A 22197-nucleotide genomic window follows, 5' to 3' on the forward strand; every position below is an offset into this window, starting at 1 on the left:
GTTATTTTAAATTGAAAAGCCATTTTGTGGTTAATAAAAATCTACATATACTTATTGCTTCTGGCAATAGCCTATATTCAAATTTTAGATCCTCACTTGTAGTAGACTGCACTATGGAACAGACAGTTCTGGATTTGCTGATGTGTAGTGAGGCAGTTTTGATTAGGGAGCTTAAGATGAAGGAACCCCTAAAGGGCTAGTGACCATAATATGTTAGAATTAACCTACATTTCGAGAGTCAATGTAAGTACTATAGGTCGATTATCCTGGCCTTGGCCATTGGTAACATTTGATAGTCCATTGTTGAGGATGAGGTTGTGGAGTACTGGAAGTGCATGGTAAAATAGAGCTAAGCCAACACTGCTTCATCAAGGGAAGGGTCATGCCTGACAAATCTGTTAGAATTCTTTGAGGAAGTAATGAGCAAGTTAGACAAAGGAGAACCAGTGCACATGATCTATTTGCATTTGCAAACGGCCATTAACAAGGTCATGCACAGGAGGTTGCTAAATAGGATAAGAACCCATGGTGTTACGAGCAAGGTACTGGCATGGATATAGGATTGGCTGAGTGTCAGAAACCAGAGAGTAGGGACAAACACGTGTTTGTCAGGATGGCAGTCAGTTCCTGGTGGAATTCCATCCTGGGATGCAGCTATTCATAACATGCATTAAAAACCTGGACATAGTTTTGCAGATGACAAAGATGGGTGGAGGGACAGATAGTGTTGAGGAAGCAAGAATGCTGCGGAAGAATATGGACAAGTTAGGAGAGCGGGCATGGAAGCGAAAGTTGGAATACAATGTGGGAAAATTTGAGGTTATACACTATGCTGGGAAGAACAGATTATTTTCTAATCTGGGATAGACTTCTGAAATCTGAAGCAGGATTTTTTGAAAGTTAGCATGCAGGTTCAATTGGAGTTAAAGCAAATGCAATGTTAGTATTAATTTCAAGAGGGCTGGAATACAAGAGCAGAGGTGTACTGCTGAGGCTGTATAAGGTTCTGGTTGGACCACAGTTAGAATATTATGAGCAGTTTTAGGTCCCGTATGTAAGGTTGGGTGTGCTAGCATTGGATGGGGTCTAGAGCAGGTTGACAAGAATGATCCTGGGGATGAAGGGCTTGTTATATGAGGAGCAGTTGAGGACTCTGGGTCTGTACTTAGTTAAGTTTAGAAAGATGAGGTGTCTCATTGAAACTTACAGAATACTGAGAGGCCTCGATAGAGTGATTATGGAGAAAATATTTCCACAAATAGGAGAGAATAGGATCGGAGGGCACAATGTCAGAAAATGAAGGGATAACCATTTAGAACTGAGATTACGAGGAATTTCTTCAGTCAGAGGGTAGTTCATTTGTGGGACTCACTGCTGCAGAGGGCTGTGGAGACCAAGTCATTGAGTGTATTTAAGACAGAGGTAGATAGCTTTATGCTTGGTAAAGGGATCAAAGGTTAATGAGAAAAGCCGGAGAATGGAGTTGAGAAACGTATCAAACATATCAAATGGTGGAGCATACTCAATGTGCCGACTGGCCTAATTCTGCTCCTGTCTGTGGTCTTAAGCTCCACAAGATCCTGCAAATCCATTGTCAAGTGTTCTTGCTCAGGCTGAGAGCATCAAAGCATCGACCATACTGTAAATCAGCTCTGCGGAGGTGGGTACTGCAGATGCTGGAGATTAGAGTCAAGATTAGAGTGGTGCTGGAAAAGCACAGCAGGTCAGGCAACATCCGAGGAGCAGGAAAATCGATGTTTCGGAGGCTTTTGCCTGAAATGTCAATTTTCCCTGATCCTCGGATGCTGCCTGACCTGTTGTGCTTTTCCAACACCACTCTAATCTTGACTCTGAATCAACTCTGCTGGGCAGGCCATCATTAGCAAGCCTAATACAAGAATCTTGCAATAGGCATTCTATTCCAATCTTTGACAATGCATGTGAGCTTGAGGAGCGTAAAGGAAACACTGTAGAATACCCTCAAAGCCCCCTTGAAAATGTGCAAAATCCCTGTCAACATATGGGAAACCCCATCCTGAGAAACCCCCTCCCCCACCAAGCAATTAAACACTCACATTCTGTCACTGACTGTCACGCACACGCATGCGCCACTCTCTCTATCTCTCACTCACTCACACACACACACACGTGTTGACAGAGAAAAGAACAAGTGACAACCTGAGCATTTCACCCTTTATTCCATAACTACTGTCTGGCCAGTTTTGATCGAGACTGTAGGTCAAGTATTAGATATTCGGCTCACCTGAGAACTTGGTTTTTGAGTGCAAGCAAGTTTTCCACAATGTCTAAGATGGAGAGAGTCATAGTTAGAGAGCATAGAGATATACAGCATGGAAACAGACCCTTCGGTCCAACAAGAGTGTTTAACTTGAATACATGACCGATCTGTACCAAAATGCCCAGTAAGGTGTGCCATTGTGAGCTGGCTTATGCCGTTGAGGTTGGACATTCAGTTTTGTATATGAACAATGTATTTGACTGGGACTATTGTTGTCCTAGCAAGTTTTAAAGCATTGTAGTAGCAAGTTCTTTGTAGCTAAGTCTTGCTTGCATCTGTTAAATGAATCAGTGTGCTTTTAAGTGTATCAACAACACCTTCACATTCACAAAGGATCACCTACCCTGTTTCTGTAAATAGCTGGAGTACATTACTTTTGTGTTTTGGATGATGTGGGATTGGTTGATTCAAATGCTAGGTGCAAACGTGTAAACCTTTTTTGCTTGTCAGTGAAAATCCTCAAGTATAAAAATCTTACCTATTTTTTGATAAACTAGTCCACCCTTGCCTTCACCTTCATGCTGTTAACCGTACTTCTCAATTGGAAACACATTAATTGAAAAGCTAAAATTAGATTGGCAGTTAGAGGAGAATTGTGTTTTTTTTACAAAATGAATTGATTTAGCCAATTTAGGTATTTATGCCTGTGACCTTCCAATTTTGAGGGCGCAACAATAGTGCTCCTTTTCTTGACTGACCTATTCAGTTGGATAGTTTTATATATTTGAAGCAAGATGATTGGTTGAGAGGTATGCTTGTAATTGTATAATTCCTCATGGTTCTTCAACTGTTGGGCAGCAGACTTGATTTGTGCAATTTCCCATGGCAGTTGAACTATTTAAGATGCAGTTGGGATTACATTTCTCTACTTGATTATGCATAAAATCAACCATGCAATATTTGTTGCAATTATTTTTGATGCCACGATAAAGTGAAATTTATTGAATTCCTAAATTATTTTAACTTTTTGAGGTTTATTACGCACTTAACACAAAGAATGATAATAACTAAAAATTAAGATTCTGATTAATGTACTTTGATTTTAGCTATTGTGTTTGGGAACTTATTTAGCTTATCCACTAGGTTACATAACTTCATTGCTTTTGATAATATAAAGTTATAGTGGAGGGCTGGTTACATTTAATCAATGGATACAGTCACATCACCTTTTGGGAGAATTCGTTAAAGAAATGCCAGAAAACAGGACCACTGGAGATTCCTTCCTTTCCAATATACACATTTCTAAAAAGTCACCATGCCTGTTCCCTCCATGCCAATTGGTTAAAACCAGGGCAATCATTTATTTTATCAGTCCGGTTTCCTTGCACTGAAAAGGATATCGTAATAATAACATTATTTTGATATTGTGCTATATACAGTGCAGCAAGACATTTATTGTTGAAGTAGAATCTGTGCAAGGATAACTTCAAAAAAGTGCTGGGAGGCTCTCTTCCTACATCCATTTTGTTCCTTATTCAAGGGCAATGGTCATCATTAAGTGAATTTGTAAGATCTATATGTCATAGTTACATTTTTATATTCCATATATATATATGCTTTGAAATAATAGTGTCATTTTTCAATGCTCAAAAGAACGCTATAACATATATTTACTCCACTATTTTAAAGTGACATTCCTACACTAGTGGTGATCTTGATCCTGAGGTCCGATTCCAACAGGAGGTGTGGTGGGGGTGGGGGCTGGTGTGTCCTCGAGCCCAGAACTGTGAAAATGACTAATTTCTCTTATTTTTAAAAATTTCTTTTTGTTTACTATCATGGAAGGACTGTCATTCTGAACTTTTTATTTTGTTATTTTTCTATTGTATTACTGTGATTTTGTACTTTTGAAGGTCTGGAATGCTGGACTTTGTATTTTTTTTGTTTTTCTATTTTTTTCCCTAAGAATCTGTACTCTAGAAACTGTACCTCGGTACATTTGTGCCTAAGATGGCGGCATAAGTAGCGACTTATAAACATTTCATTTTACTCATGTGACACTAAAACTAATTCCATTCCGTTCAGTTCAGTTCAGTTACCATTCCCTAGAAAGTCTTTGAAGTGACAAAGTGGCCAATCTTGCTATATTTTTTCCTGTCAATAAAATTGGAAATACCAGCTGTACAGAACTTTCACTGGAAAGCAACACAAACATGTGAATAGGTAATACTTTTATTTGTTCCTTAATCTAATGTGATTCTTGGTACTCTGCCAGTATTTTAACTAGATACAAACCAGAGAGTAATTTTAGGACACCGATTTATTATTCCGAAAAGCCGTCATCATACATAGTTCTACGTGTTAAAAGTGGTTGGGAAACTTTTAAATCATAGCATTGCAAAAAAAAAGCTCTGTGGATGGATTTGTTTATTGTTCCACATTTTCACTTGTCTTTTAGTGAAAAAAGCTGCCTTTTTAAAAATGAATCATTTAATATTATATTATCAGTGCAGTGAGTTGTTTAAAATTCTGAGAGAGTATTATGGTGATTTGCAATGGGCGACCTCCTCAATCATTTTCCAGTCAACCTCCATTACTGCACCAACTGTAGCAATTAATTATGCTCAGAGTAGTATACTACCTTTGATTTTTATGATTTACCTAAGAAGAACAGTTCTCAGATACTTAATCTACAGGCATACTCAAAGAGTGAAATTCTCAGGCCTCAAACTTGTGAAAATCATCCTTTGAGGCATAATCAAAGCTTAAAAAATCCTGCCAGACAGCTGAAAATCTGCAACCATGTTGTTTACTGAAGCTGATTTAATGTAACAGAATGCAAACTACTCATGCATTCCAAGTTTTTCTATGTATTCTGTTTAAGAGGCATATATTGGTATGGTTAACTTGTTTTTATTTAAAAAATCTAATTAGTAGCTCCAGTACTTTTCTTGGGGTCTGGGAAGGAATGTTTGCAGAATTCTACTCAGTTTCTCTGATTAGGTGCTGGTCGCACATCAACAAACAAAAATATAATTTTCTACCTCAACATTTCTTCCATGAATAAAATTTCTCTTTTCACAGAGATAAATCAATGCACAGGTCCAGTATTTGATTCTGAAAATCATTCATCATTTCATAATGAAAAATGAAGTCAAGAGTTCCACTCAGACTATCTTTGTATTGCTAACCCATTGTGATGATCATTACCTTCCTTTTTGACACTGACTACTGTAGAAATTTCACAAAAGAATAAATGTACAAGCCTGAAAATTAAGATCATACATGCTGTACAATGGCTCTGTGATTTTAAAGTGATGTGCATATCTCATTTTGTGTTACTGAAGGTTTCTGAAAGCAAGTTATGATCCGTAAAACTATGGTGTGTGTGTGTGTGTGTGTAAAATAATGCAGTAGGTAAAAGGAATCCACTTTATTTGTGTCACTTTTTGTGAATCAAATGTTAATAAATTTTTCTAATAAAATCCATTGTTTAATGAAATCCTCACATGGTTTCCGTCATAAGTGTTTGCTTCCTTTTGGCAGTGGTTTTTCAGTAACCTGGCATGATGGAGATTGAGTAGTTGCAGTATTGAATTTTATTTGAGTTTGAAATTACATATCGTAAGAGAAATAAGATCAAATGCATTTTTAACAACCAGTAGTAAAATTATTTCCCAAATAATTAAAGAAAAATTTTGTTATTTTACAGCAAAGCTAAAAGTTTCTTCTGCCAGTAGTATTGACACATAATTGTGCAAAAAGCAGTTTCTAAATTAACTATTTGATAAAAAAACTCATACAATCACTGATTTCACTTTCCATTGACTGTTCAGCGCTGTCATTTTTCTAGTGCCGAACAATGGAAGGATGCAACATGCCTTACAAGTGAAAGGATGGGGCAGGGAATGGGGGAGAGGGGAAGTGGTTAGAAACTGCCACATTGTATTACTGTTGATGATTTCAGTCATGCATTTTTTTTTAAAAATGGTCATTTGGGTAAAGATACAGAATTGTGATCAGCACCTTTGAAACTGATTTAAGACAGGAAAGAAATTTGTTGAAAAATAGAAGCTGAGAGCATCATTTTCTTAACATTAAAAACCTTCAATGAGTCAACCATATTTCATTTAAAAATGTTCTGAAAATTCCATGTCCTAGTCATCTAAATCTACTATGCCTGTTGTTAATGCTGTTACAGGCTTTCTTTCAGTAACATGTTGTAACACCACAGAACATTAGATTGTACCATTGGTTAATGAAATGATTTATAAGTTGAAAACCCAGTGCATGCACAAAATATATTAATTTTCAGAATTGAAACAACTGATTGTCCAAGTAATTTCTGTGTAAGCTACTCAACATACCTTTACTATCGATTTGTTGCAGTAATAACTCCATCTGGTCTTCAGCAATTCCTACTTCTCCCTAGACAAAATCTTGCCCCACGTAGTCAGGTGCCAGAATTTGTGGAAAAGTATTCCTCCTCAGCTTCCATGAAATAAAGTTATGACTGACAAGTACAGCTTTTTTTTAGAAACCACATTATTTTTACCATTGCTAAGAGCTAGAATTTTTTATTCACTTACTTTATTCATTCACTGGCTGCATCTGTATTTATTCCCCAGTCTTATGTTGCTGTAGAGAAGGAGGTGGTGATCTCACTTCTTGAACTGCTTCTGTCTATTTTGTGTCGTAGACCTGTGATATCGTTAGGGAGGGAGTTCCAGAATTTTGTCTAGGGCACTGAAGGAATATCAAGATATTTCCAAGTCAGGACAGTGAGTGACCTGGAGGGAACTTAAAGATTGTATTTGCCACCCTTGTCCTACTGGATGTAAGTGTTTGTGGCTTTGGAAGATGTCTGAGGATTCTTGGTGAACTTCTGCAGTACATCTTGTAGATGGTCCACACTGCTACCACTGAGTTTTAAAGATGGAGGAACTGAATGGCATCACATCCACAAACAATCAAACAGGCTATTTTCTCTGGAAGATGTTGAGCTACTGTTGTTCATGCTGCACTTATCCAGGAATATGGCAAGGATTCCAAAACATTCTTGACTTGTGTCTTGTAGATGGTAAACAGACTTTGAGAAGTCAAGTTAGGTCTCTGTCTGCATGATTTCTGACCTCTGTCCTACTATTATAGCCACAATATTTATGTAGCTTGTCCAGTTCTATTCTGGTCAATGGTGACCTCAGAATTTTCATAATAAAGAATTCATTGATCAAAATGTCATTGAATATCTATAGCAATGGCTATATTCTTCTTGAATATGGTTAGAGCCTGACACTGGTGTGGTGCAAGTCACAGAATTGGTATGGCACAGAAGGAGGTCATTTGGCCTGTACCGGCTCTTCAAACAAATAATACTTGCTAACTGTCATCAAAACTCTCATGTTGCGTTTGGACGTGAGCTACTTCAGTATCTGGTGTAGAATGTTGTGCAGTTATCAATAAGCATCCCTATCATATTCAGTCTTCAGTACCATTGCCGGAATATTGTAAGGCCTAATAACTTTCACAGTATCCGATACCTCCAGCATTTCTTGCAGTCATGTAGAGTGAATTAAATTATCTGAAGACTGGCATTTGTGATACTGGGGACCTCTGGACCACCATTAATGACTAAATGCGGCAATACTGCTTAGATCTAATCTGGTTGTGGAAGCATTTAGCTCTGTTCATTATCTTCTTTTCATGCAATTTGGCTTGCAAGTAGGCCTACATTGTTGCATCATCAGATTGCCACCTCATTTTTAGGGACCTGTGGTGCTGCTCTTGTCATGTCCTCCTGCTCTTCTTTTAACAGGATTGATCTGCTGGTTTCATTAAGTCAGAAATCCCAAGACATCAGGTTACAGTCCAACAAGTTTTTTTTGAAACTACAAGCTTTTGGAGCATAGCCCCTTTGTTAAGTGAAGTGAGAGGGAAGCACATAGAACACAGAATTTATGGGCAGAGAGATCAAGGGTGGAGAGTTCAAAAGATCATACAACTGGTGTGAGTGGAGCCTCGAATAATCAGTTTCTGCAGGTGTGCAAGGGTGTTAGAGGTGTGAGTAAAATGTCAACAGCTGAATAACAAGTGAAGGATGACCTAGAATCTGGTTAAATGAGGCAGAGAGATAATTACAAAACTTTGAAAATAAGCTGGTGCTAGAGACAAACCAAACAACTGGAATAGCATAAAACATAAACAGAAGCTGCTAGAAAAGCCCAGCAGGTGCAGCAGTATCTGTGAAGACAAAACAGATGAAGGGTCACCAAACCTGAAACGTTAACACTTTGCAGCAAAGGAGGAGGCCACCCATCCCCACCCAATTCTGCAACCCCTGAGCCTTCTGATTTACAGCATCCGCCGTTCTTTCGGTTTTTATTTAACTGGAATAACATGATAGGTATAAGAGTTGCATGCCGAGGGTCTAACCAAAGTAATAAATAATCCAAAACTGTACAAACTAATTAGGATAGAGCGATCATAACAACTTATCAAGGTGATGGTGTCAAAACAGGACAGTAGGGAAGATTTTACCGATACCGAATAGTATGGAGGGGTCACATGTTCCATGACATGAACCTGTCATATTTGAGGCAATCTTAATAGGTATACCTATCATGTTATTCCATGAAATAAAAACCGAAAGAACTGTGGATGCTGTAAATCAGGAGCAGAGACAGGGTTTGCGGGGGGGAGCAGGTGAAGATGATTCAGAGTGAACATTTCGAGTCTGCTGACTCTTCCTCTGTTTTTGATGCACAGATGCTGCCATGCTTTTCCAGCAGCTTCTGTTTGTGTTCCATGTTATTTCAGTCGTTTGTTTTATCTCCAGTATGATCTTATTTTTAATTTTGTGTAATTATGTCTCTGCCTCATTTAATCGGATTATGGGTTATCCCTTTGGTTGTTATTCAGCTATTCAAACTTTACTCACGCCATCTAACACCCTTGGTCACCCGCATAGACTTATTATTCAACACGACACTCACACCATTTGTGTGATCTTTTGATCTCTCCACCCTTGATCTCTCTGCCCATAAATTCTGTGTTCTGTGAGCTTCACTTTCATTTCACCTAACGAAGGGGCTATGCTCCAAAAGCTTGTGATTTCAAATAAACCTATTGTACTGTAACCCTGTGTTGTATGACTTCTGACTTTATCCACTGCAGACCAACACCAGCATCTCCACATGCTGGTTTGATAGTGGTAGTGGTAGAGTAGGGTATTTGCCAGGCCGTGAGGTTGCAGAGTATTGCAATGCAATTCTGTTGTTGCTGATGTCCCACAGCCCAGTCTTGCATTGCTAAATCTGTTTGATGTCCATCCCATTTATTCACTAAAAGCAGCTTTTGCAAGTGGATTTTCTGTGAAAATCACATCCTATCCATGCTCCTTGAATAAGGAACCTGATGTCGGGCACCCCTGCATCTGTTTGGTTTCTCTCTGCCCTGTTGTAGGTATTTTTCTCCTACACTAAGAAGAAGGAAAGTGAATGAATGAGATTATGGGTGGGTGGCATGGCTGCAAGTGTTGGTGCGCGTGGGGGAAAGTTAGTGCAATGTAATGAAGCACAATGAAGGCAGTACAGAGAGTGTAAAAGCATATATGGTTGGTAATGTGAAGATTTGAGAGAGGGAGAGCAAGTGAGGTGGAAATGTAACAGACAATAGAATGAGTGATGGGCCCTGAGCCTTGTGGGAGATGTATGCACTGGTGGAGAGAGGCTAAGTGTGAGTGGCGGTCAGAGTAATGTGACATTTATCCTGACAAAGCAGAGAAAGTCACTAATCGTTTTATGACCCTGCTGGTCATTTCTCCGCATCCAGGAGATGACAGTGATCCAGGCGGTGACCTTAGATTAGTCTGCCATGGTCTGGAGGTACAGCCGGCTCTGAGAAGAAGACAGCCATCCTCTGCACTAACCTATTCACCAGGAATTAAAGTCCCTGTGGGTGAATTGTGGTGCCAATAACCCCTTCCCCATCATGTTGTTGACATGGAAGCATTGCAGATTTGTCTGTATTCCACTGCATAAAGATATGCAGACAGAAGGGATCCTGGTTTTTGGTAAGTAGCACATCGTGTGAAGGACGTGGTAAAGTGGATCAGAAATCAGCCATGTAAAACGTCATAAGGGCAGGATATGCAATTAATGTGGTGAGCTTAATAAGATGTGGAGAGAGACCCACGATGCCTTCTGGCAGTGAACTATCCCAAAAGCTCAACACTGCTTTGACTTGACCAAAAGACATAAAATTCAGCCTGATGTATTTTTGGTGAATGATGAGTTGACTGTTTTGTGCATAGCTAAATAACCTTTTTTAAATGTCCCTGATAGCTTTTCTATAAATACGTACTACCAGTATTCATTTGTTTTAAGCAGAAATCAATGCATAACATCTTGCAAGTATTTATTAATAAAGTAAACCATGAGATACTTTCATACTTGAAGCTAGTTGGCTAGACATTATTCATTTCATTTGCAATTCAAACAATCCCTATGATAAATTATAACCTCATGTGCTAAGTCTACAGCAATCTTCTTTTAAAATCAGATTTGACCAACCTAAGTTATTATTCATATTTTTCTTAGCATTGATTTTTGATGTATTTAACATATAGTTTGTGCCTCTGCAGTTAGTTTCATATTAATTAAAAATACTGGTCTTAATGAAAGTACAATAAATTCCCTGTTATCCAGAAGTCTCATTTCAATCAGCAATCAACAGAAGTAGGTTTTCTTGCTTTGAATGCCCCTCTCTCCTTTTGATCAAACCTCGCTGATGGTATTTAAGAGCAGAACTTGCTATGACTGGCACATTGATGTAACCAGCAACATTAATTCCCCATGTGTGCAGGTTATCTGGCAATATACTGATTTTGGAGGGGGCCTTGTGTGGTGCAATGGTTATGCCCCTACCTCTGGACAAGAAGGCTTGGGTTCAAACCTTCCTTGCTCCAGAGGTACATAATAATATCTTTGAAAAGGTTGATTAGAAAATATCTACAACTAAGCTGGGGAGGTGGCTGTCGAAACAAAACTTTTCCATGTTCCAATCCTTCCACTGGTCACAACTAAGTTTGGAAACATCATGTTGCTTTTTTTATTCACAGTATATATATGCAAACGTCAATATAGTAAACTAATAGCTAAGTATTAATAACAATCATCCATTTTCAGTTTGTAACAAATAAGAAATTAGTTTGCTGCAGGCAAAACTCTCTCAAACAATAATGTAAAGGTTACTAACAAAGGTTTAAACTGTGCACATGCAAACCCACTCACGCACAGACAACTGCCAAGCCTGAGGGAAAAAATGCAAAATCTACATAGTGTGATCTCAAAAGTACTTTTGCCAATTACAGTAAAATTCAGAAAGAACAAATTATTCACAGATTGTCCTAAATGTTGGTCTGTAGCTGAAGTCGTTTTGCATCTAAGTTTTTGAGCAAGAGGGTGTTTTCTGGATCATTTCCAACTGGTTGACCTGACCATTTTGGAACTCTCTACTGGTAATGATGAGGTTTTCAAATGCATTTTCAACTCACAAGCTTTGATGAAAAGGGGTTCAGAGAAAAGAGAGTGAAGGCAGTATTCCAAATCAATTGTCTTCCTGCCTGTCTGTGTTCAAATTCAAAAGCTTTATTACACTAAAAGAAGAGTCATTTGACATCTCTCTGAAAGTCTTGCAGGCCCTGTCTTCAGTTGAACAGCTTGATCTCTTTGCAAATGCAACATTTTCCTATGACAGTCAGTCTCCTTTACTTTGTAATATGCTTTTTCCACGTAGTCCAAGAAATAGTATAAGTACAGTCAGTGAAATTGTAAATTAATGTTTCAAAAAAAATCTTCATAACACTATGACAAATCTGCCATAGTTTAAGTTAATTTATATAGGTGAGCATTCAACCTTCATGTTTGACTTTCAGGCACTTGAACCTATTGAATGTTCAATATGGACAAAAATTGTTTTCTGTTGCAGAAATGATCAGATGTAATCCTGCAAGATAAAATGTTAGCCATGCAGGCAGCCATTTCATAGAAACAACAATTTTTCTCGTAAAATATGAAATATTTTTGGACTAATTATTCTCATTTATAGAATGTCTGTTAGCTATATGCTCTGCTGCAATCAATTACATTCTATTTATTTTATCAATTTTCTTCATAATTTTATATGTTTCTGTAAGATCCCCCCTTATTCTTTTGAATTCCAATGAATATAATCCCAATCTACTCAGCCTGCTCTCATAAGCCAACCCCCTCAACTCCGGAATCAACCTAGTGCACGCTCTCCACTGCCAGTACATCTTTCCTTAAGTAAGGAGACCAAATCTGCACACAGTACTCCAGGTTTGGCCTCACCAGCACCTTGTACAACTGTAACATTATCTCTCTCTGCTCTTAAACTCAACCCCTTTAACAATGAAGGACAAAATTCCATTTGCCTTCCTAATTCCTTGTTGTACCTGCAGACCAACCTTCTGCGATTCATGCACAAGGACACCCAGGTCACTCTGCAAATCAGCATGCTGCAACTTTTTACCATTCAAGCAATAATCTATTTTGCTGTTACTCCTACCAAAATGTATGGTTCACATTTACTAACATTGTATTCCATCTGCCAGACCTTTGCCCACTCACTCAATGTAAGTATGTTCCTCTGCAAAGTTTCACAGTCCTCTGCATACTTTGCTCTGCCACTCATCTTAGTGCTATCGGCAAATTTTGACGCCATACACGTGGTCCCCAACTTCAAATCATCTATATAAATTATAAATAATTGTGGTCCCAACACCAATGCCTGAGGCACACCCCCAATCACTGAACAAACTGCCAGAGGAAGTGGTGGAGGTGGGTAAAATTACAGCATTTAAAAGGCATCTGGATGAGTGTATGAATAGGAAGGGTTTAGAGGGATATCAACCAAATGCTGGCAATTGGGACTAGGTCAGATTGGATGTCTGGTCGGTGTAGATGATTTGGACCAAAGGGTCTATTTCTGTGCAGTATGACTCTAAGTCATTCAATATTTTTGTTACAGGACAATGTAGAAATCTTTGAGTAAAAATATGTGAAATCAAAATCACTAAAGATGACTATGGATATTAATGTGTCAGAGAACAAATCAATTAGACAGACCAAACATGATGGTCTATCTAGCCTTTGTCATTGCTCAGCTTTTGTTAAAATTTGAGTTTTCTTATTTCCATGTCCTTCTCTCCTCTTTTCATTTTTGTTTTGTCTTTTTCAATTCCAATTTTCTTCTAACAGTTATAACTGAATGTGAACCAATTTCTGGTGGTGACATATCAATTTCAGGTTCCTTCTAATTCTAAATGCTGAGTAATCATTTTTAGCATTTGAGCCTTACAAAATCATGTCTTTATTTCTACATCAAACGTCTCCCCTAACTGCCTCAGTGTAGCCTAAATCAAAGATTTAAAATATTCAAATGCTTCTTTTTCTACTCCCAGTAAAGTCTTAACAACAGTTTGATTCTAGCTGATGGTAGTGCTCTTAAAGTCAGATCTCCAAGTGAAACTTGGCTTGAGAGTTCATTTGTTTTATTTTGGTTTGCAGTTTGGTTACTGTGGTTGTCAATCACTGAACAGGTTCACATGAGACTGTCACTGTTCTTTTAACAAAATAATGTGAGTTCATTATGCAAAGTGAAGGAAGAAGGCTTTGTAGAAATGACCATTTGGAATGATCGTGACACAAACAGCAAAGTGAAAAATGTAACCCTTTTCTCAGTAATATTAACTTCAATGAAGTATCACTTCTATCTTAAGTCTAATTAATTCATAACTGATGAGGTTGTAAGTATTTCCTTTGAGAGGTTTTCCATACATTCACCAGATGTGATTCTTTCCTTTATTATCCCTATGAAAAACTCTGTCTACTTTAATTGCAACAGTTTTAAGATTTCTTTCCAGCTCTGAACATCTGGACTGCTACAAATGAAGTTGTTCTTCTGCAGTATAAATCTATTCTTTCCACAACTGAAACTTGATTGTGGCTCCCAGACTGTCTTTCTGCACACCATAAAAGTTCAACTTTATAAACATTGCATAGTTTAATTCCCCCGATAAACTATCTAGTCATTTAATTTGAGTTCCAACCTATTTTGGAAATGTTTGAACTCACTGTTCCAAAATAAACTTTGGACCTTTGCTTTAAAAAAAAGTTCCCTTTACAGACCTGAAAGCTAAAATCTATTTTTCCTCCACTTCTAAATCCAAGATTCCAAATAATACCAATATACTGCAAACTGATATCACAGTAGAAATGAGTTATAACAAGAAAATATGTGTTTACTCCCAATTGATTTCACTGTTCATTCTGCTAATGAGCAAGTAAGCACCTCTATTTTATTTCATAATTTTAAGCAGTCTCTCATTTCACTCTCTAATCTGAATGATTTAAGTGAAGCAAGTTCTGATTGTATACAGTGCTAGGTGTTATGCATTACCTGTGGCACATTTTTAACCAGGAAGGCTAAATATTTTATAATGGATTGAAGTATTCCTTAGATACTAATCTATTTATTTAGTCAATAAACAATAACCACAGGCCAATCCCTAATTCTGTATTTCATAGTCACTTTACAATGTTTTTCATGGTGATTCTCGTCTGTTATGCCTGTGGGGATACAACAATACTGATTTTTTTTTTCTTAAAGCCATTTGAACTGAATAATTGATTTGAATACAGAGAGCAGATTTGCTTTATATTAAATTGCTCAATTATTTTGCATCATTTATTCAAATCATTATTTACTCATGATAATTTCCAGTTTAACTTAATTGTAATGGTATTGGGCTGTTAGTATACGTTTTTGATTTTTATTTCATAAATTAAAATTTTGTCATGTCATATGTCCTCTTTATAGACGAATTGACGATGATAAGGGAAGGACTCATGAGCTGGAATATTGTGCTGTTAAATGCATGCGAGGAATTCTCTACTGCTACATGCGTCAAGCTGATAAGGTAAAGTGCTAATGCATGGATGCACAATATGACCTTTCGTTTAGAATTTCAACTTCACCTATAACCATGAACATACAAATACAAGGAATTTATAGAAATAAACAATGGTGTCTCATTTTTAGTTTTTTTTAGAAAAAAGCTATTGTAGCTTCTACTAACCAGTGGTTGGAATCAATTTGATAAAATTAAGTAATTAATGAAAGATTAGTGATTGTGAATGTTCTTATTTGGCCTTTTAAATTGCAATTTTAGCCAAGTTTTTATCAGCTTTTTTCACCAAGTTTTATTGCAAATCATAAAAAATAAGCTGTCACTTCCACAATTTTTGAACCAGAATGCTTTGTCTGAAGCACCAATATTATTCAACTTGACCCAAAATGATTTTGCCGAACAAAATGAAATACGGTGTTCCCAATCATTGAAATGCTGTGGATGCCTAGTCACTGCTACAGAATAGGGAAATGAGCCTGATATGAATAAGTGGACCATATCCATCCCTGGCAAAGGGAAGTCGTATCTTAGATGCCTGCAGTTATACATCAGCACCCTATATTTGTTGCAGAGATCTGTAGTCTGGCACTGCTTTTCAATCCTTCACTGAGCCAGTGTGTCGCATCCACCTCCAGAAAATGTGACCTGCAGCATTTGTCAACTGTTCCTCTGCCATCCAGAACTGTTCACATTCTTCCATCTAAATGAACAAATTAAATGAGACAGGAAAACATGCAAGTGAGAATAGAGGAAACTCAAAAAAAACAGAGAAATAGAAAATCTAAGGAAAGAGGTTCCAAAAGTAAGACAACAGGAACTTGTTGTCTTCACTTCACCACAGGCAAAGCCATAGAAGTTAGAAAATTACAAATTTCAAGTCAGCACAGTTGGATTTAATTGTATTAAGGCTTTTTTTTTGTCCACTCATGAGACCTTTCAGTAATGGTTTTATACTTTGACATCTCATTTTAATATTTGACTCGTCCAAAGTTGACAGGAAGTGACATTGAAGCTGATGGGCAGGAGGAGGAACTGGGTTAAGAGCTGGGCACCACCAGAGATCAAGTGAATGAGTTGGAAGCATAGTATAAATTCCTTCATCCGTTTATGAAACCAACCTGGTAGCCTTGTTGGCCTCCATAAGCATGTTCCCCAGCTGTCTTCTCATTAGCATTTCCACTCACCTTAAACATCCATAGTTTCTGACCCAGAGTTCCATTGAAACCTTCATTATCCTCCCCTTCCTGCTTTGGTCTTTGTTTGTTAATGTATGTTTTTATATAGAATAATGTTGTGAAACCATAGTTGATGATTTTAAGAAACTTGTAATAGCATTAACTAGAAGAGTTCTAATAGAAAATTCCTGATCGTGACCAGCTCAAGAAGCACTCAGCAAATTTTAGTGACAGGATTTGATTAATTAAGTTGCTTTAAGACTTTTACATTGTTTGTAGGTATAAACACTTGTGCCATGGGCAGGTTGGGTTGGAATCTTATCTCTAAAAACAGAATACACTCTATTCTGATATACCGCAATAGTTCCATTCCCATGCAATCCCGCATTATTATAACAGCACCACTTAAACCAATAGGACTGGAATCACCTTATAGCCAATACAAGTAAGGAAAGTTTGCATTCTACAAATAATGGTCTAAATTCTTCCATCGCTTTAGCCAATTCGCATTGAAAAAAAGTGCATTATAGCAGAACCGACTGTGGGAGTCTATCCTCCATATGTGGCACTCATTCCAGTTTACTTCCTGATGCTATGATCCCACCCTCAATATTTCCACAGCCCAGATTTTCCTTCATTGCTTCCAAATTCCACAGTCCTATTTGTAGTTGCATCCCTCAAAATCCATCACTAATTCTTTGCTCCCAGGAAGATGCTCCCATTGCCAGTTACTCCAAATCTTCACCATCACTGGCTCCAATATCTCACGAAGTGGTTTGAAATAACATAATTTATTCTTTTCTCTGGTCCAGTCATCTTGGGTATGAATTTCACACAATATCTATTTTCATAACCTTAATAATTATATGAACTTTTTTTCCACCTATATGATATTACTCAATCTACTCAGTTCCTCATCTTTTACATTTTCTTTAATCAGTTGCACCTTATTTTCTTGCTATATTCAGGTACTGTATTTGCTCACAGCAAACCGTATGGAACTCAAAGCATAGAGAGTTTATAAAGTGGGGAGAATCTGTCATTTCACAATTCTTGATAGATTTAAAAACATGATTAACTTTTAATAATCTAGCTCTGAGTAGAATACCTTTATTATTGTCTGGCCTTGATGGCTTCACTGCAAATTCACCATGTGTTTCTCTGCATTAGTTGTTTCACCAGTAGCAAATCAAATCTGCGCATTCTTACTAGCATCTCACCATCACAGCTAAGAATAGGAAATTTCCATTGTTTGACTTTTGAACAGTGGCATTTTACCCTCTTCATTTTTTTGCTGACCTCTGCCCACCCAAAACCCTCCCCCAACCTCTCACCCCTTTAGTTGCAGCTCTCCTTACACTCACCTCCAGTCCTGAAGAAGGGTTACACCCAAAATGTTGACTTCTCCACCCCCTGATGCTACCTGGCTTGCTGTGTTCTTTCAGCCTCCTGCTTGTCCCCTCATCCATAGCCTCCTCTAACATAGCCAGGCATAGAGAGTCACAAGCTGAAAAAAGTCTGTGCAAGAAACATTCCAGCTCTATACCAGTCCAGACCTCATTCCCAAAGAGCGGGTGTACTCTGCTGCTGGCCAGTCAGTTGGGCTCAGAGATTGGGTAGGCCCATTATAGAAGGAAAGGAGTTGGAGAAAATTTGAGTTTCAGCAGGTGGCCTAGGTGTGAGCAATGGATCATTGGAGTCTGACTCACAGGGTTCAGCATGTGATACAGCAGAGCAATAGAACCCAGATCTCCAAAGAGTTTGGCAGGTGATGGATTAGTGAGGTTAGGGTAGAGTAGTTGTAAGTATGCTTTGGGAAGAGGAGCTGCTAAGTGATTGAGTGAGTGGGGGAAGTTGGGTTGGGTGAGTGAGTCTGGTGAGGATATTTGGGAAGTGTATGTGGCAGAGGAAATAGTTCAGAGATTGATTTATTTCACTAAGTACAGTGAAAAGCTTTGCTTAGGAGCAGTACAGGCAGATCATAGTAAGCAAGGATGTATGGATCATAAGATGAGAAAAAACTAGACAGAGGCATACAAGTTACATTGCCCCGGGTGTGCACTAGGCAAGATCTAAATTAGCAAGATCGGCATTATTTGAAGTTAGAGTGTCCATTCATCAGTCTACTAACAGCAGGGAAGAAGTTGTTCTTGAACCTGCTGGTCCGTGTGTTCAAGCTTCTGTATCTTCTGCCTGACAGAAGAAATTGTAGTAGAGCATTGCCAAGGTAAGATGGGTCTTTGATGTTGGCAGCCTCTCTGCGGCAACAGACCGTGTAGATGGATTCTATGGATGGGAGGTTGGTTTCTGTAATGGTCTGGGCTATGCACACAACCTTCTGTAGTTTGCTGTGGTCCTGGGCAGTTGCTATATCAGGCCTTTATGCTGAATAGTACGCTTTCAGTGGTGCAGTGAAAAGAGCTGGTGAGGGACCTTATGAACATACCAAATTTCCGCTTGAGGAAGAAGAGGTGTGTTCTTGACCACAACATCTATGTGGGAAATCCAGGACAGGTTGTTGGTTATCGTCACTGAGGAATGTGACATTCTCCACCCTTTCAACCTCAGCTCCATTGATATAGGTGGAGGTATGTTCTCCTCCCTTCTTTCTGAAGTCAATGATCAGTTCTTTAGTTTTGTCAACAATGAAGAACCTGAGGGCATACTCAACACAAAAGACCCCAAATGGCCCAGACTTTCTGACTGTTCTTACTCCCTTTTTTCTATTTTTTTTTGTCTTTAACCATAGCACCAGAAATGAAACACAAACCATAATAATATCTGAGAAGGCTGCTTATTCCACTAATAGTTGATTGCTATCCTTTATCAACTCCTTTTTTGCTTCCTCAACCAAACATCTGTTTCACACTGACACAGCAGTACTTTTGATTATACTTCCCTGTATTTCCAAGCTTGTCTTCATCACAGGCACCCAACACTGAGCAATTGAGTACCATCTGTTGGATTTAGGGTCATAAGGGTCATAAGAGTCATAAAGTCTGAAGCAGTAGTGGGGGAGCTTGGTGAATAGATTAGGTAAGGATAGCAGTGATGATTTGGCAGGTGTAGTTGGACCAGAATAATGGTTAAAAGGTTGGAATAGTTTGGATGTTGTTTAAGGGAATTGATATTAGAAGAATATGAATATTTAGGGGATTTTTTTGACATTGCAAAAGATAGATATTTTATACATTTGGGTATGATTGCTGTTTCTTTAAACACAGTCAAAGAAAATAAGCAGACTTCAAAGAAAAGACAGCAGTTCTAATGCTTCTACCAAGCTTTGTGAAATTGCCTCTTTGTCTATCAAAGCCTTAAGAATGATAATTGGAATGTGCATGAGGTTGGTTGTTCATTTCATTCTGTATTTAAGAAACAATTCTTTGTCAAGTTTAAAGATGCCAGATTTTCAAAATCCAGTAAACCTGATAGCAGTTTTGTAGGATTTTGCAAAAGGATTTAAATCAAAAACAATTGTAAAATCTCATGAGAAATGGTTTAATGGCATTATTATAAATTCAGCCAACTAGTGTGCCATTTCAATGTTCTGGAACAAAAACTGCACAATATGTTTCAAAGTTATTTGCAAAAGATTTGATTCCTAATGTTTTAGCCTTATTATTTTGCTCACTAAAAGAGTTAGATGGAAGCTTGCCAACAGAATATTTAACAAGGTGAATGATTTTGCATGTTCTCCTCCTTTTGTGAAACAAATTTACTTGATATTTTCAATTTAATGCAAGATCTGCTGTGACGCTGAATCACTTTCAAAGGTGAAAGATTTGTTGCAGGCAACTGTATTAAATGCTCATTTTCCAAGTGCATTGCCAAAGATCTGGATCTCAATGCAGGAATGGAAGCTCTAAAGGGATTGGACTATTGGGATTCTTCTGTGAGAGTAATCTAAGAAACCAGAAGTGATTCAAATTAAGGAAACTTCAAAACACTGAGGCAGTTGAATTGGCAGTGAATACCCTGAAGTTTCAGTAATAAACAGTCAGCAGTTATAAAGTATAGGTGGGTCGAATAACATGTTGCAGCAAGTGACTAGGTTCAGAGTATAGGTTTGGAATGAGATGGTTGTGTTCACCAGAGGTCTGTCATCACACTCTTGAGGTGTCATTATCAAGGTTTTCAAAGGTTATATCCGTACCCCAACTACCCGTACTGATTTGTTAATAATGTTTGCTCCAGCATGTGGTCATGAGTTGAACTGGTATCAGTGGTGATATCTAACAGCATTGTTTTAAATTGAAATAGTTGAGCATGGTGAAACCAGTACACTTCATGAATGCTGAATTTGCAAAAGTACCATGAGAAAGTATCATTTTTGACAGGATTCTAATTAATGGGGTGGATAATTAGACTGAATTTCCTTCTTTGCTCCTTCATTCTTATGCATTATTAAATCTAATTTTCTTGGAATTGTAGGTTGTACTTTCCAAAAAGTGCTTAACTGCACTCTAAGATATTATGTAACATGAATATGTTGATATAAATATTCATCCATAAGAGCATAATAAAACGACCAGGTATCTCAGCTGTTCAAATCAATCAATCAACTCATGTTTAATCTATATCTCTACAATTTTCCAGTCTTTAATCTATATCCCTTGATACCTTTGTGCAGTAAAATGTTGTCATTCTCAGTTTTGAAAATATCAGTTGACCCAACATTCACAGCCTTTTGAAAATTGAGTAAAAGATTTTTACCATCCTACACAATTTCACTTGTAACTGGCTTTGCCCTGATATCAGGATACGGACCAGAGGTTTGCTACCAAGGCAGATAGCTTGAGTTGGAAATTTCCTAATTCAATCAAACTGCCTTAACTTAAGGGTCTTGCTCGATCTAAATTTTGTTTGAAAGGTGCAGAATGGAATTGAAACAGGTCTACTGATCCTGTGAACAGATTCTGGGCAGTCACAAAAATATGCAGTTTCCAAGGGACACCTTGGTTTTTGGGGCTTTTGCTTCAGAAACAGTTTGGCCCTCCAGCCCTCATTCCTCACATCCTGACACTCCCATGCTATGCCTCTGCCTTGTGAAACCCCATTAGTCCTCCAAGACAAGAAGTGCTTCCATCCATTCCTGTACTTCGCATACCCCTCCCACCCATGACCCATCCATTCAACCCATGTCCCACCCATCTCCGATGCTCCCTCAAAAATCCTGGAATGCCACCTCTGTAGACTCTAACCCAGCACCCACCATGACCAGACCTTTGGAACCATATAGAAATGGTTATTTTTAAAAATCAATCTCCTAACAATCTGATACAGCACTCTTTCATACACACATCATAGTGGAGAAAGTTCCATTTATGAAACTCATTCAAATATTTTCAATCTCCTAAAGTAGTTAATTTCCTAGAAAAAGAACAAACTTCTATTCAGATCCACATTTTTAAAAATCCTTGTATAGTTGTTTAAACTGGAAAGGGTTCAGTGGAGGTCTCCTAGGATGTTGCCTGGTATGGAGGGACGGTCTTACGAGGGAAGGATGAGGGACTTGAGGCAGTTTTTGTTAGAGAGAAGAAGGTTGAGAGATCACTTAATTGACACATATAAGATAATCAGAGGGTTAGATAGGGTGGGTAGTGAGAGCCTTTTTCCTTGGATGGCGATGGCTAGCACCAGGGGACATAGCCTTAAATTGAGAAGTTATAGATATAGGACAGATGTCAGAGGTAATTTCTTTATTCAGTGACTAGTAGTGGCATGGAACACACTGCCTGCAACAGTAGTTGACTCGTCAACTTTAAGGGCATTTAAGAGTCATTGGATAGGCA

The 22197-nt window shown here is 38.1% G+C and overlaps 1 protein-coding gene across 3 annotated transcripts in view; it reads left to right on the forward strand.

The window, feature by feature from the left end:
- The window catches only part of phkb (phosphorylase kinase, beta), a 263395-nt gene that overhangs the window by 54271 nt on the left and 186927 nt on the right, over positions 1–22197 (forward strand). For all 3 annotated transcript variants that reach the window (XM_043706917.1, XM_043706918.1, XM_043706919.1), the window contains exon 5: positions 15140–15239. In XM_043706917.1, the coding sequence (XP_043562852.1) occupies positions 15140–15239 (100 nt within the window). The remainder of the gene's footprint in view (positions 1–15139; positions 15240–22197) is intronic.

Source organism: Chiloscyllium plagiosum, chromosome 17, assembly GCF_004010195.1.
Source record: "Chiloscyllium plagiosum isolate BGI_BamShark_2017 chromosome 17, ASM401019v2, whole genome shotgun sequence".
Taxonomy (NCBI): Eukaryota; Metazoa; Chordata; class Chondrichthyes; order Orectolobiformes; family Hemiscylliidae; genus Chiloscyllium; species Chiloscyllium plagiosum.